This window comes from Ovis canadensis, chromosome X (assembly GCF_042477335.2).
Source record: "Ovis canadensis isolate MfBH-ARS-UI-01 breed Bighorn chromosome X, ARS-UI_OviCan_v2, whole genome shotgun sequence".
NCBI classification, from domain to species: Eukaryota; Metazoa; Chordata; class Mammalia; order Artiodactyla; family Bovidae; genus Ovis; species Ovis canadensis.
The window spans coordinates 97,408,675-97,425,118 of NC_091727.1; the positions used below are offsets into that span (position 1 = coordinate 97,408,675).

The window sequence follows — 16,444 nt, forward strand, 5'->3', positions numbered from 1 at the left end:
GGAGAAGGGAATGGGTACCCACTCCAGTATTCTTGCCTGGGAAATCCCATGGACAGAGGAGCCTGGTGGGCTGATGTCCACGGGGCTGCAAAGAGTCGAACACGACTGAGCCACTAACACACACACACCCTAGCTGCTATAACAAGTTTGTTTCCTTTGGACCAGTGAGTTTCCACTTGTACAGTGTGTCAGAATAACCTGAAGGGCTTGCTTGTGCTCAGATTGCTGGGCTCTACCCCTAGAGTTGCTGACTCCTGTAGGTCTGGGGCACAGCATGAAAATGTACAGTCCCAACAAGTTGCCAGGTGAATCTGATGCTATCACACCTTGAGAACTACAGCCTTGGACCAAGGCCCTACCTCCTATGCCCTGCCTAGGTCCAGTACCCCAGTTCTTGCCTTAATCCTTCCTGAGTTCTTTTAAAAATGCCTTCAAAATACTCCAGTTTCTCTGGACCTAGAGACTTTCTGACTGTCCAGTTCTCCCAGGGGCTGAAGGTGAAGTAGTACCCAGAGCCCCAGTACTGGTGACCTCGCTTCCAGATATCCTTGTTGCTTGTTGGAAATCCTGTTATGCTATGTCCTTGATGCCAAACTCTCCGTGGCCTTGTGTGGTAGCTGTCCCTGGATTTCTCTCTCAGCAGCTCCTCACCTATGGGGATTTCCTCATCCTACTTTATGCTGAAACGTGCCTGCCTAAACATTTCCCTCATCCGAATAGGTCTGACTGATGTCTAGTCTCAGCCTCCCACCTGGCCTGTCCCTTTTCCACTGGGTTCCAGTTTTGACACACCATCAACACCGAGTACCTGCCAAGGGAATTGACCTCTTGCAGCATCTTCGCCACCAACCACACGATTGAAGTCATCGAATGATTGATTGCTTTGAGTGACGTTATCCCAAATTATTTCAGCTTCAGAAGAATTTTCATAGTTCATATTGGAAAAAATAGTCTCAGCACGGGTGAGCTTCTTAGAAGTATGTAAGACAGAGACTCGTCCACAGGGAAATGGCACTAGACAAATGGGAAAAAAAATTAGTATTCTGGTATTTCTCATTGTCTAGCAGACAGAAGTCCAGAGTGAGGCCCATCCTGTCATGTCTGAGAAGCAAGCCCATCGATATTAAAAAAAAAAAAAATTGAATCAATGAATACAGTCTCAAACTAAGAGGTTAATTGCATTACTTCCATGGAAAGTTTTCAAACGCTTCATGAAAAGGACATTTGGCTTAGGAATCTGTCATCTTTACAGAAACAGAAGAGGTGTTCCCAAATCAAATTTCCTAAGACTTTATCTTCCCTGGTGGCTCAGACAGTAAAGTATCTGCCTACAATGCGGGAGACCTGGGTTGAATCCCTGGGTTGGGAAGATGTCCTGGAGAAGGAAATGGCAACCCACCCCAGTATTCTTGCCTGGAAAATCCCATGGATGGAGGAGCCTGGTAGGCTACAGTCCATGGGGTCACAAAGAATCAGACATGACTGACTTCACTTTCACTTATATGAAGTCCAATGACTTCCTGTTTCTTTACAAAAAAGTGTTATTTCCAGGTACTGTCCTTGAATGGAAGTCTGGAGATTGGTGCCATATAACCTTGATTTTAGAATTAGGTAAATGGGATGTCTGCTCTTTATTGTTAACGAGATTTCATTTTTTCTTTTTTGAGGCCACACTGCATGGCTTTTGGGATTTTAGTTTCCTAACCAGGGATCAAATCCAGGCCTCTGGCAGTGAGAATGCAGAGTCCTGAGCACTGGACTGCCAGGGAATTTCCAGGACTTCTTTTGTAGACCAAAATGCCTTCAAGATTCCAAGGTGGAATTTAGGTATCCATTGGGGAGAGATCATTGTGATTTAATTACCTGGCTGTTGAGTATTAACTAAATAAATTATTAATATGATTATAACCACCACATCTACCTGGGCACTGCTACCTTTTACCTTGGGTTGGAAATAACCTAAAGAAAAGAAGTTATCTACTGATACACTAGGGACAGCAGAATGGAAATTTGTAGTCAAGCAAAGTCACTTCACATTGCATTTCTCACTTTCCTTCTATCCACATTCCTTATAACAGACATTTCTATAGCAACCAGCTGTGGCAAAGTATCATGAAGACAGCATGTGGTTGGGAAAACAGGAAATTAGTTCAAAATACTTATGTATAAATATAAATCGTCAACATTGGCTCAAGAAAAGGGACCATTACTATTGAAAGGCAGAAAAGTTTATTTTAGGTTTAGCTTATTTATTCTGCTAAAACTAAGACTATATTCAGAATAACACTTAATAGTTGGAGGTGGTTCTCTGTTTTTTCTCTTTCTTATAACAGAAAAGGACTTATAATGATTTAGCTACTATGCTGTCTGTCTACACTGGAAGTTAGGTGTCAAAGGTAAAAACAGGTACACACATACTTCTCCCTAGGTAGGCTAGTTTGAAGCTGTGTATGTCAAGAACCAGGTAGAAGGATGGGAGGCAGGCAGGTCCTTGAAGCATTAGACTCTTCATTTTAGTGCAGTCTATATACTCTTGTCTTCTGGTTCTTTCTTTAATTTCCTCTGCCAGGTTCATTACTAGGATAGGTATTGAACCCAGTTACAGAGAAATGGAGAAGCCTGGTAGGCTACAGTCCACGGGGTTGCAAAGAGTTGGACACGACTGAGCGACTTCACTTTCACTTTCACTTTGCTAGCAGGCTTTGGAAATGCAAAAGAAATTATATACAGTTTGCTTCAAAAAGGCCCCTCATTTATCAAATATAATTGATCCTGTGGAGCCTACATTAAAAAAAAAAAATTCCAAGTTTCTGCTGCCTTCATTTCCAGAGAAGAGCAGCGTGAAAAGTGGAGATAATCTCCACATACCAGTCAGCTGTCAGTATGGTGGCATGGTTGACATAACTGGGAAGCATTGCTTTGTCCACTGCTGTGTAGATTGACTGTGCCTATCAGCCTGACACAACTCATAACAGATAGTTGTCAGAACTATTCTGATGCCAAGTGTGTAAACTGAGGCTGAGAATGAAGGATAGAAAATAACTTTCTCAGTGTAAACCAGCCACGCTCGGACAGATCATGATTAAAATTCACCAGCCTTGTACTAGAAGCCTATCAGTCAACCACATATGTATCTTTTATTTTTTTATTACAGGATTACTACATTAATTTGACTTCATGAATTATAGATATACATACAGAAATCACACAAATCAATTGCTTCATGATATAAAGGTCAAAGGAGAAAATTGGGTACAGAAAAGAAGACGGAAGACAATTACAGAATTTCAAAATGATGGTGCAATTTGAAAAATTAATTTGCCCATGCTACTAGTCTTTTCTGTGATTTCAAAAAGAAGTAAAAACAAGGAATGAAATTATGTAGGGTGCTAAAAGTTCAAATATGGATTTGGAAAACATATCTGCCGAACTAAAAAAAAAAAAAGAAACAACTTAGATTTTGACCTGCTGGTTCGCAGGACTTTTGGTCTTGTGCAAGTCGGTATCCGGCAGTACAGGAACAAACCACCTTGTTATCTGCGTCCCTTTTACAAAACTGCTTGCATCTGCCATTCTTAATGCTGCATGTTGCATCTGAAAGAAAGCAAAATCCACAGCAATAACATCAAATAACATACAATTCTAAAAAGTACATGAAACCACTAACTCTGGCAAAGGTCAAATATAAGCTGGGAGCATTCGTGGAGAGAAGTTTGTGAGCCTTGAGCTAAGAGTAGGGGGAAAAAAGATAAAATTTTTAGTATGGCATAAAAATGGTGGCAGCAATATATGTGATTTGGTATAAAACTGAAGGTGTAGATATGCTATTTTCACAAAATCATAGACTGCAGTGAAAAAAAGCTGCTTATTAAAGTATAACAGATTCCAGAAAGTACCCAGAACTTTGGTATGAGTTTTCACAAGGTGACTTCACTTGTTTAAACAGTAAACAGATCAGTACAGAGGACATTATCAACAGCCCAGAAGCTCTCCTAATTCCCCCTTCTGGTCACTACTTCTTCCTTCCCAAAGTTACCATACCTTGACTTCTAACAAGGAATTAGTTTCACCTGTTCATGAACTTTATCTAAGGAGAAGCTCCCATTATGTACTCTTCTGTGTTTCTCAGTTAACATTTTGTTTGTGAGCTTCATCCATGTTGTTTTTTATAGCCATAGTTCATCTACATGTTGTGTAATACATTCCATTGTATGAATATTACTACCTCTGTTCACCATTTTACTGTGGATGAATATTTGAGTTGAGTTTCAAGTTTTTGGCTCTTACATTTAATGCTGTAATGAACATTCTTGTACATATCTTATGGTAACATATGTGTGCAGATTTACTGGATCTGTACTCACGAGTGCAATGATTGGACCATATGTTCAGGGTTAGTAGATATTGCCAAATAGTTTTCTAAGAAAATTATACAAATTTAGATTCTCACCATCAGCATATGAGAGTTCTAGTTGCTGGATATATGCATTGTTGATACCTTCTCCCACTCTGTGACTCACCTTTTCACCCTCAATAGTATATTTTGCTGAATACAAGTGCCTACTGTTAATATAGGAGAAGGAAATGGCAACTCACTCCAGTATTCTTGCCTGGAGAATCCTCTGGATAGAGGAGCCTGATGGGCTGCTGTCCATAGGGTTGCACAAAGTCGGACATGACTGAAGCGACTTAGCATGCATGCATGCATTGGAGAAGGAAATGGCAACCCATTCCAGTATTCTTGCCTGGAGAATCCCAGGGACAAAGGAGCCTGGTAGGCTGCTATCTATGGGGTCGCACAGGGTCAGACACAACTGAAGTGACTTGGCATGCATGCATGCACCATTAATATAATCCAGTTTTTCAAAGCAAACTTGAAGCTGGCCCTGGTGGGTATGCATCAACACAGGAGAATGAAATAAGGTCCTTTAAGAGAAGCAAAAAGCAAAGGAGAAAAGGAAAGATATAAGCATCTGAATGCACAGTTCCAAAGAATAGCAAGAAGAGATAAGAAAGCTTTCCTCAGCAATCAATGCAAAGAAATAGAGGAAAACAACAGAATGGGGAAGACTGGAGATCTCTTCAAGAAAATTAGAGATACCAAGGGAACATTTCATGCAAAGATGGGCTTGATAAAGGACAGAAATGGTATGGACTAACAGAAGCAGAAGATATTAAGAAGAGGTGGCAAAAATACACAGAAAAACTGTACAAAAAAGATCTTCATGACCTGGATAATCACCATGGTGTGATCACTCGCCTAGAGCCAGACACCCTGGAATGTGAAGTCAAGTGGGCCTTAGAAAGCATCACTATGAACAAAGCTAGTGGAGGTGATGGAATTCCAGTTGAGCTATTTCAAATCCTGAAAGATGATGCTGTAAAAGTGCTGCATTCAATATGCCAGCAAATTTGGAAAACTCAGCAGTGGCCACAGGACTGGAAAAGGTCAGTTTTTATTCCAATCCCAAAGAAAGGCAATGCCAAAGAATGCTCAAACTACTGCACAATTGCACTCATCTCACACGCCAGTAAAGTAATGCTCAAAATTCTCCAAGCCAGGCTTCAACAATACGTGAACCATGAACTTCCAGATGTTCAAGCTGGTTTTAGAAAAGGCAGAGGAACCAGAGATTAAATTGCCAACATCCGCTGGATCATGGAAAAAGCAAGAGAGTTTCAGAAAAACATCTACTTCTGCTTTATTGACTATGCCAAAGCCTTTGACTGTATGGATCACAGTAAACTGTGGAAAATTCTGAAAGAGATGGGAATACCAGACCACCTGCCCTGCCTCTTGAGAAACCTGTATGCAGGTCAGGAAGCAACAGTTAGAACTGGACATGGAACAACAGACTGGTTCCAAATAGGAAAAGGAGTACGTCAAGGCTGTATATGTCACCCTGCTTGTTTAACTTCTATGCAGAGCACATCATGAGAAACGCTGGACTGGAAGAAGCACAAGCTGGAATCAAGATTGCTGGGAGAAATATCAATAACCTCAGATATGCAGATGACACCACCCTTATGGCAGAAGGTGAAGAGAAACTAAAAAGCCTCTGATGAAAGTGAAAGTGGAGAGTGAAAAAGTTGGCTTAAAGCTCAACATTCAGAAAACGAAGATCATGGCATCTGGTCCCATCACTTCATGGGAAATATATGGGCAAACAGTGGAAACAGTGTCAGACTTTATTTTTTGGGGCTCCAAAATCACTGCAGATGGTGATTGCAGCCATGAAATTAAAAGATGCTTACTACTTGGGAGAAAAGTTATGACCAACCTAGATAGCATATTCAAAAGCAGAGACATTACTTTTCCAACAAAGGTCCATCTAGTCAAGGCTATGGTTTTTCCAATGGTCATGTATGGGTGTGAGAGTTGGACTGTGAAGAAGGCTGAGCACCGAAGAATTGATGCTTTTGAACTGTGGTGTTGGAGAAGACTCTTGAGAGTCCCTTGGACTGCAAGGAGATGCAATTAGTCCATTCTGAAGGAGAGCAGCCCTGGGATTTCTTTGGAAGGAATGATGCTAAAGCTGAAACTCCAGTACTTTGGCCACCTCATGCAAAGAGCTGACTCATTGGAAAAGACTGTGATGCTGGGAGGGATTGAGGGCAGGAGAAGAAGGGGATGACAGAGGATGAGATGGCTGGATGGCATTACCAACTCGATGGACATGAGTCTGAGTGAACTCTGGGAGTTGGTGATGGACAGGGAGGCCTGGTGTGCTGCGATTCATGGGGTTGCAAAGAGTCGGACACGACTGAGTGACTGAACTGAACTGAACTGAAGGGAGCTAAATGCCAAAAACACTATGTGTTGACAATGATAAGCAGTTTAGTGGCCCATATTTTCTTTATTCTATACAATCTCCCTTATTCATATATTATATCTTTCTTTGTCTCTTGTAATGCTTTTGGTCAGAATTCTATTTTATCTGATATTAAGATGGCTTTGCCAGTTTCTTTGTGTTAGCATTTACCTGGCAAATCTTTTTATATCCCTTTATTTTATCCTCCTGATATAGTTTTGTTTTAGTTATCTGTTTGATCAGCAACATATAGTTAGATTTTTAACTCCAGACTGAAAATTGTCATTAACTCCAAGTCACATTAATTGTGATTCCTGATATATTTGGCTTGTTCCTGCCATCTTATTCTGTATTTTCAAATTCCCATGTTTTCCCTTTGTTTCTCCAGTGCCATCTCAATAAGAAGTAGCAGGGTTCAGGGCTTGCTAGCTGAGACCTGCGGAATTAAGAGAAATAGGCTCTGCCCCAGGACCGATTTCTGTCTCTAGAGCAGTGCAGGAACACAGTGAATGGAAGGCACCTTCCCGTTACCTACAGGCTTAACAGCAGTAGAGCTTTCAAGAGAAGTGCTTGTTTGTCAGTGCAGTTAGAATATGCGCGGCTGTGTTAGCCACCTGTTGTGGGCCACCTTAGTCACCCCCAGCTTCACCCGCATCTGTCCCAGCCCTGTTGGTGATTTGCTGTGCGTGGACTTCCCTTGGCTTCATCTAGGTGCTGCCTTGAATGGCCTGGCTAAGATCTGTATCGTGGGCCTCTGGTCTCTTTTCTTGATGCTCCCAGGTTGATGCTAAGGCCCGGGATGCCGCGTGGTCTCTCGGGGCCCCAGTGCGTACAACGTGGTGATGCCAGGGAGCTAATGCCACACAGGCTGAACTGTTGACCATCAAGAGATGTATACTGGTGGACAGATTCTTTTACTTCTTTTCCCCTCTGAGACTGACTCTCCTGAGGCCAGCTCATGTGGCTTCTTGGAAAACAGTCCCCAGAGATCAAGCAGTTAGTTGCAGGTGAGGAGAGATGACTCCTACTCTTGGCTCTCCTTTCCTCACTTCTCACTCCCCCATCCCTTACTCGTGCCCGCCTAGGATTGCACACCTTAACACATAAACTCGTGTCACAGACTCTTTTTTGTTTCCCTTTAGATTTCAGGCTAACAGAATGACTGTATGGTCTGGGAGTATATTATGGATTTGTGAATGACAGATCTAAATTTTTGAATTCCGTTTTACGTAGGTAGCATAGGCTAGAGTAATGATTAGTTCATGTTCCTTACTGATCTTCAGGAAATGAGGGAAGGCAAATCAACTGTTACCAGGTAGACAAAGGAACCAGCCTAAGCTTTACCCTTTGCTGCCAATAATCCACTAAGTGTAGAAGCCAAAAAGATGGCACTTGGTCCTTTTTATTTATTTATTAAAGACCTTTCTTCTCACTAACGTAATTACATCTCTGGCTCCTCTCATGTTACTAGCAATCATTTTGTTGCTACAAAGCAATACTAGAGTGTGCAGCCAAATCAAATACCCCCTGTAGGGAGTGTTCAGTCAATATGAGAATGTGCAGAGTTCACAGAAGTGGGTGGCAGGTGCTGACCAGTTTGGACCTGGCCATGCACAATAGGAATGGGTAAAGTTGAGGTGCTTTTCCTGATTCTGCATCCTTGGCTAAGTAACTAGACCACTCTATCCTTTTCCCCATTTGTCACTGCTCTTTGTGGCCTAGTATGTCGCTGCTGCTGCTGTCTTGTGGCTTGGTTTGTGCACACAGTGGGAAATACTGCTGTCCAACCAGCAGTCTTTTGACCTCAAGTAAAGATCTTAAGAGTCTGGAAATAAAATAACAGCACAAGGAGTTCCAGTGGAGAGATCTGTAGTCCTGCACCTCGGGGACAGTCACTGTGGGACTCAGTCATCAATTGTTTCTGGAGCACTTGGACATTAGGCCCGTGTTGGGTGTCGATTCTCCCTGGTCCTTTGGTTGGTTGGTTTAGTCATTCAGTCATGTCTGACTTTTGCAACCCCCATGGACTGTAGCCTGCCAGGCTCCTCTGTCCATGGGATTTCCCAGGCAAGAAAGTGGAGTGGGTTGCCATTTCCTTCTCCAAGGCATCTTCCCAACCCAGGGATTGAATCCAGGTCTCCTGCATTGCACGCAGATTCTTTACTGTTTGAGCCACCAGGGAAGCCCCTAGAATATCTGTGGATGGACATCTCACAGTGTCTGTTCTTTTTCCTCTATGTTAGCACAAACACCTCTAACTCCCCTCCTGCCTACTATACAAGTTAGTGTGTTCTGCTTCATTTTACTCTGCCTTCATCTGCTGTGATATATTCACAAACGAGAGAACCAAAATTGGGATGAAAGATATTCTCTTTAACAAGTTTATCAACTAAACTCAAGGTATGTTCTTTTTTTTTTTCTACTCCACAGAAATACACAGTATATTAGTAGTGTCTGTGATTTACCAAAATGAAAAAAAAAAAGTGTTTCTGTGCTTGTTTTTCTTTCCCTCTCTCTTACTGTGAGGAAATGCCTCTTGTACTCTTTAGAAGGGACAGGAATGGCCGAACTCTTACAGACTTTGATTTATCTGAAAAGGACTCAGATGGGATGTGTATCTGGGGACACTCAGCGGTCTTTATTCCAGCCAGTGGGACACAGTAGCCAGTTAATTGTTCTAACTAGAAAGCATTCCCTGAATGTTTGCACCTCTCTTCCTTGGAGAGGAGCCTGATGAACAAGAGAAGAGGAAAAAGAACAAGGTCTTAACAATGGAAATCTCCTTCCCTTTTAGACACTCGGTGACGCCAAGGACTTGGGGCACAGATACTCCATGAACTGTGCTTTTTTCCTAGTGGCTTTTGAGATCAGTCCTTAGTTCAGTTTGAAGCAATAGCTTAAATGGGAGTTTGTATATGCTTTTGCTTTCCTCTAGTGTCTGAGGTCAGAGAAGGCAATGGCACCCCACTCCAGTACTCTTGCCTGGAAAATCCCATGGACGGGGGAGCCTGGTAGGCTGCAGTCGATGGGGTCGCGAACAGTCAGACACGACTGAGCGACTTCACTTTCACTTTTTACTTTCATGCATTGGAGAAGGAAATGGCAACCCACTCCAGTATTCTTGCCTGGAGAATCCCAGGGATGGGGGAGCCTGGTGGGCTGCCATCTCTGCGGTCGCACAGAGTCAGACACGACTGAAGTGACTTAGCAGCAGCAGCAGTGTCTGAGGTAGAGTCTTTTGAGAATTCCCACTTTGTTTCTAAACTAAGCAAGCTGGGAGGATTTTTCTAAACCTTGGTCAGCTGGGCTCAAGATACCCTAGAGGCTAGGGTTGGTGGTGGCTGCAGTGTCTCCACGGAGCCATGACCAAACCAAAATGTGGCGAACCTGAGGGGCCTGAAAAGGTGCCCACTGTAGACTTAGCACTTTTGCTGTGTGGATCATAGTGTCATGCACATAGCAAAACCTGTCATAGCAGTTTTCTGCTTTTATAACTACATTCCTCTGGGCTCTCTGCCTCTTTTAAAGTGTCTTTATGTTTAAACTAAAGACATTTTGTTGTTCAGTCGCTAAGTCATGTCTGACATTTTGTGACCTCATGGACAGCAGCATGCCAGGCTTCCCTGTCCTTCACTATGTCCTGGAGTTTGCTCACATGTTCATCAAGTTGGTGATGCCATCCAACCATCTCATCCTCTGTCACCCCCTTTTACTTCTGCCTTCAATCTTTCCCAGCATCAGGATCTTTTCCAATGAGTTGGCTCTTTGCATCAGGTGGTCAAAGTATTGGCATTTCAACATCAGTCCTTCCAATGAATATTCAGGATTGATTTCCTTTAGGATTGACTGGTTTGATCTTCTTGCTGCCCAAGGAACTCTCAAGAATCTTCTCCAGCATCACAGTTTGAAAGCATCAGTTCTTTGATGCTCAGCCTTCTTTATGGTCCAACTCTCACATTTAGGAGTATTTAACATTAAACATGATTTTCAGTTTTACTTTGCTATGACATGCCCTTCGTTCTTAATGGAGCCCAATTGAGTCTTTCATTCCATCAGCTCTAATAATTATATTATTTAAGGTGATATTCAATCAGTTTCCATAAGCTTTCAAGCAGCAGGATCACATTAATCTAGGTCCGTCTGAATTTGAAATTGTAACCTTTCAGATGCCAGTAGCACTTCGGAGATGTTGAACCAATGAACATGCCCATAGGAAAGGGAACCCAGGCATCGGAGTGTCCCCGCACTGTGAAGCCTGAGGGAGTGGGAGTCCAAGCTCAGGGTACCAGTCCATCCACCTGCATCTCCTTTTTTTCTTTCTTTTAAAATGTTTTTGCCCTGCTTCCTTTTCTTTTCCCTGTCTTCTTTTCCTTTTAATCTTTTGGATCTCAAAGGAAGATGATCAATGGATTTCTCTTTAGCACTGAAACAATTTCTGCACAGTATTAGAGACAACTTTCCCCCTTCTTTATAGGACAAGTGCAGCTGCTGCATTTCATTTTGTTTTAATGCCCTTTTCATCTGTGTCAGGTGGATTGCCATAACGCTTAAATAGAGTCCTGCTAATTTTCTACTCTTTTCCCTTAGTCATGTAGTCTGTGGTGTTGAATTCTTTCCCTAGGACTGCACCTCTATTCTTCTGGAGTTTCAGAGTATAAGGAGAATCTGTCATTAGCACTGTATGCTTTTCACAATCACAGTACCAGTAATCCTGCATCCAGAGGTAATAAACAAATAGGTAAAGGACTTTGGGGTTTACTGTTTCAACTGCCAAAGTCTCAGAAAAAAAGAAGCCTAGGCTATGCAAAGAAGATGCACAATGACCCTAGATTTTCTGTGTAACTCCAGTATATCAATTTAGTCAAGTTCAGGAATGAGTTCTGAATTTTGTCAATAAATTTCACATGTGAAGTGGTTCTTAGGGGTGGAGAAGAACCTATTATAAAGGAGACTTGGCCTTCCCTACCCCAATTCTGTACTTAGTTGACTTCCACTTCTTTGCTGATATTTTAGTTATGAATTCAAATGGTTTTATCGGTCAGTTTTCTTTGCGTTTTGTGGATAGCGGTTAGAAGCATGGGTTTTGGTCAGATGGGAGTTCAGGTCCTGGCTGAACTGTTTACTGCTTCTGTGATTTTGAAATGTTTGAGCTGCACTTTCCTCATCTGTGTAGAATGGGGAGACTAATGGTTGTATTGAGGATGAATAAGATAGTGGAACACTATTACCAGTTCTGTGCATGCATGTGTGCTAAGTCACTTCAGTTGTGTCCAACTTTCTGTGACCCTATGGATGGTGGTCCACCAGGCTCCTCTGCCCCTGAGATTCTCCAGGTAAGAATACTGGAGTGGATTACCATTTCCTTCTCCAGGGGATCTTCCCAACCACAGGACTAAACCTGGGTTTCTTATGTCTCCTACATTGGCAGGCATGTTGTTTACCACTAGTGCCACCCGGGAACCTACCACTTCCTGCTGCTGCTAAGTTGCTTCAGTTGTGTCTGACTCTGTGTGACCCCATAGATGGCAGCCCACCAGGCTCCCCTGTCCCTGGGATTCTCCAGGCAAGAACACTGGAGTGGGTTGCCATTGCCTTCTCCAATGCATGAAAGTGAAAAGTGAAAGTGAAGTTGCTCAGTCGTGTCCAACCCTCAGCAACCCCATGGACGGCAGCCTTCCAGGCTCCTCCGTCCATGGGGTTTTCCAGGCAAGAGTACTGGAGTGGGGTGCCATTGCCTTCTCCGACCACTTCCTACTAGTTAGCAAATATTACTGTTGCTCTTCATATGGTTTCTTGAACTCATCCTGGAAACTATGACCACAGATAAAATGAATTGATCCTCTTTACAAGCTTTAAAAGTATGTTTTATACAATGGAATATTATTCAACCTTCAAAAATAAGAAATTCTGTCATATGCAACAACGTGGATGAGCCTGAAGGACATTATGGTAAATGAAACAAGGCAGTCACAGAAGGACAAATACCACATGATTCCACTTATATGATGTATCTAAAAATAGTCCAACACATAGAAGCAGAGAATACAATGATGCTTGCCAGGAGCTGGAGGAGGAGCAAGTGAGGTGTTGCTATTCTCCAGGTTTCAGTTATGCAAGAGGAATAAAGTCGAGACATCTGCTATACAGAGTTAGCAATACGCTATCATATACTTCAAATTTTGTTGAGTGTAGATCTCATGTAAAGGGTTCTTTACCATAATTTAAGAGAAAATTATGGTACATACATATTGCATTTTCCAGTTGCATCTGGTTTCAAAGGGAAATTTGGAACCACCAGTAATCCAAAGATAGTTACTTACCTAATTCACAGTTCTTTCCTTCAAATCCAGCTTGACACCAACATTCATAGGAATTAATGTCATCCTTGCACATGCCGCCATTTAAACATGGATTGGACTCACACTGATCTCCATCTTCAACGTAGATTAACAAGATGAATTAGCAGATGCATTGGTTAGAATTCCCAGTACTTTCTGCACAAACTCATGGAGAGGGGAGCCTAATTTTAGGGTCAGAGCAGGACTTCTGACTTGGACATCAGCTGCTTATGGGATGCTCCTGTTTTCCTAAGTTTCTAAAAATTCTAATAAAGGTTTTTAGGCTGACATTGTTCTAGGGAATGGCCCTAAGGAAGGCATGTGGATTGTTTATGCAACTGAAGGGAGGAAGATGAGGGAGAAGAAAGGCTGAGTGTAGAGATATACAAGGTGAGAGGAATTTTCAGTCCTTCTTTATAGCATGATGATGGAGTTAATTCTAAATCAAACCATGTTGCTTCAGCAATCATCTTTGTGTCATACCTGGCTTGTTCTATTGCATGTCTTGTAGAGCAAATTGAGCTAGGTAACAGCAACTCCACTCAGGGAACTGGCAGCCTCGGCATGGCATGCATGCATCTACTTCCTCATCTCATCATTTCACTGTTAAGTAGCCAGTGATGGTTCCAAACAGCCCAAAAGATGCTCGAATCCTGAAGGATATTCTACTGTCTATGATTAGGTCCCAAATGGTTCAGTAAAGAGACAAACAGCTTTCAATACAAAGAATTAAGAAAGAAAAGTTTCTGAAAATGTGCCATGTTTTTATATAGATTGGCTATATTTCCTTCCTATCTTTCCTGAAGTTTCTACATTCGCAGCATTCTGGAGAACCTTTGAAGACATTGGTCATCAGAAAAAAGGAGCAAGGAATAGGTAAGAGGGGAAGGGTTAGGATGAGAAGGGAACGCTTCAGTTGGATTTCTCAGAGCTCTGCCTCAACTTGTAACTCTAAGGCAGCTTCAGGGTAAAAGGGTGAAGAGAACCAGGAGGGAGGCTGGTGCATCCTCTGAGCAGATGAAGAGCCCTGAAGAAAGCCAGGAGCGAGATCAGCAAGGCTTGATATGTGAGTAACCAAAGAGTAAGCGGTAAAGATGACACAAGAATAAAACAGTGAGGGGAAAGGGGGCAGTTCAAGAGGAATTTCTAATTTCATATTTTAGAGCCGAGATTCCTGACTGGAGCCCTGACTGCTGTAGGACAGCAGTAGTGTGTCTATCATGCTCGCTGTCAGGAGCAAGTATCCAGGTCCCACTGGCTGAGGGCTAATAACCTTTTCTCAAGAAGAGTCCCTCTCTGGAAAATCTGCTTGTTGTAAAAATTAGACCTTGTCCCCTCTGCCCCTTGATCCAATGTGCTTTTGCACAGATACTTCAATTTGTTCCAATTCTGTGAAAACAAAATACGTTATCTGTGGTTTATTATTATTGATGTTCAGGACTGGTCTAAAAAAACGAGCCACATTTGCACTTTATATTGCAGATGAACAGAGCTGAATTATTTAGGATGTTTCACTGAAAAGCTCTGGGCTTGCAGCCAGCTACACAGCAACTCATTTGCTGAGACATATCTTTAAAATGAGTGTCATTTTATCCTGCATTTAGTCCTGCTTTGGGTGCTTGTCTGTGTATACTTTGGGCTGAGACAAAGCCACAGACAATAGGGGTCAAAGACAGCAAGGGAGAAGACCTTGCCAAGTGAGAGCTTCCTGTTTAAGGCTACTCAGTGGTAGTTTAATGAATAACCATGTTGTGATCTGAAGGCTGGGAGGGGTCATAGAGAGTGGGGGTTGGGCAGTAAAGAATTTGGCTGCTCTTCTGGGCTCCATGACTCCCCAGCTGTGTGACCTTTGGCAAGTCATTTAACCTCCCTAAACCTCAGTTTCTTCTGTAAAATGAAGTTCATAATGCTTTGCTCACAGGGATGGTGTGAGGATTAAAAGTGACAGCCAGTCTGTAAACTGTAAAGTGCTGTGCAGACTCTGGTTAATGTGGTTGGGCAGTTTTTCTCCTTCAGCCAAATTCTTCCCATGGTGAAATGGGTAGGGCAGGAATGAGGGACCTGCATCCCCATTGTGTGAGGAAGCCCACACAAGAGAAAACAGCAGAGGCTATTTGGGGTGCTTGGGAATCTCAACTGCAAAGTGAAAAGAAGCATGGAATTAGGTTTTCTTTTTCTTCTTGTTTTTGTCTTGTTTTTAGTAGGCAAAGCAGTACTGACAGTGTAAAAAATTAATAAACAGAAACCTCAGTTAAATTGAATTGAGAGACCAGAAGGGAGAGCTCTCACGCCCAATGATAGCAGAGCCCAACAGGAAGAAGACCGATTCCACCTCTTTCTTGGCAAGGAGTCAGCCAATAACAAGCCAGGGACTCTTTGTTTACTGTACCAGGTGGCACTAGTGGTAAAGAACCCACTTGCCAATGCAGGACATGCAGGAAACGTGGGTTCGATCCCTGGGTCAGAAAGATCCTCTGGAGGAGGATATGGCAACCCACTCCAGTATTCTTGCCTGAAGAATTCCACGGACAGAGGAGCCTGCGGGCTACAGTCCATGGAGTCACAGAGAGTAGGACACGACTAAAATGACTTAACACGCATTTTCTCCCCACTTCCTTTTCCCCTCTTCAGAAGAGTCATCTGCCCCTCTGCCCTGCAGGAACTTGCACATGGCTCCCAGTGGTTGAACACCCTGAATTATGATTCTCTGCTGATCCTGAATAAACCCATCTTTGCTGTAGTCTTTTTCTTTCAGGTCAACAACAAAATCATGCTCTTGAAGTTTTCCACATTTCTTTACCCGAGTTACAGTAAAACACAGCCTGTGGCCTAGAAGGCAGGAGCCCAACTTCAAAATATGGTGTTAAAGAGGTACTGATGAGAGGCCACCTGAGGAGGGGATGGGCAATAAAGGGGACAAGAGAGTTTTTTAAATGCAGCCAGGAATATATGGGGAGGAAAAGTAGAAATTGATTTGCTTTTTAAAAAGACAAGATTCAGAGTTTTAAATAGAAATAGAGAATGAAAAGTCTTGTTTGGACTAACTGTAGTGGAATACCTCAGTAGAAAGTTGGCACGGTGGCATTTATTATTAAGGACAAAGGCAGATAAAGCAAATGTAACAGAGTGGACCTCTTCCCTCATGATTTAAAAACAAAGTGGAGAAATAATTAGTCACAAGAATATGAATGAGTAAGTCCATTAGTGCTCACAGAATGGAATCTGGGAAAATAGAACTGATGGAATTCAGTGAATTGGCTGTCCAGGGTAGTTTCTGTTCATGCACATGGTCTT

At 42.5% G+C, this 16,444-nt stretch overlaps 1 protein-coding gene across 1 annotated transcript in view; it reads right to left on the minus strand.

The window, feature by feature from the left end:
• The window catches only part of F9 (coagulation factor IX), a 36,251-nt gene that overhangs the window by 11,916 nt on the left and 7,891 nt on the right, over positions 1-16,444 (minus strand). Inside the window, exons 4-6 of the mRNA XM_070290652.1 lie at positions 13,133-13,246; positions 3,466-3,594; positions 809-1,014 (exon numbers count right to left, since the gene is read on the minus strand). Coding sequence (XP_070146753.1) covers positions 809-1,014; positions 3,466-3,594; positions 13,133-13,246 — 449 coding nt within the window. The remainder of the gene's footprint in view (positions 1-808; positions 1,015-3,465; positions 3,595-13,132; positions 13,247-16,444) is intronic.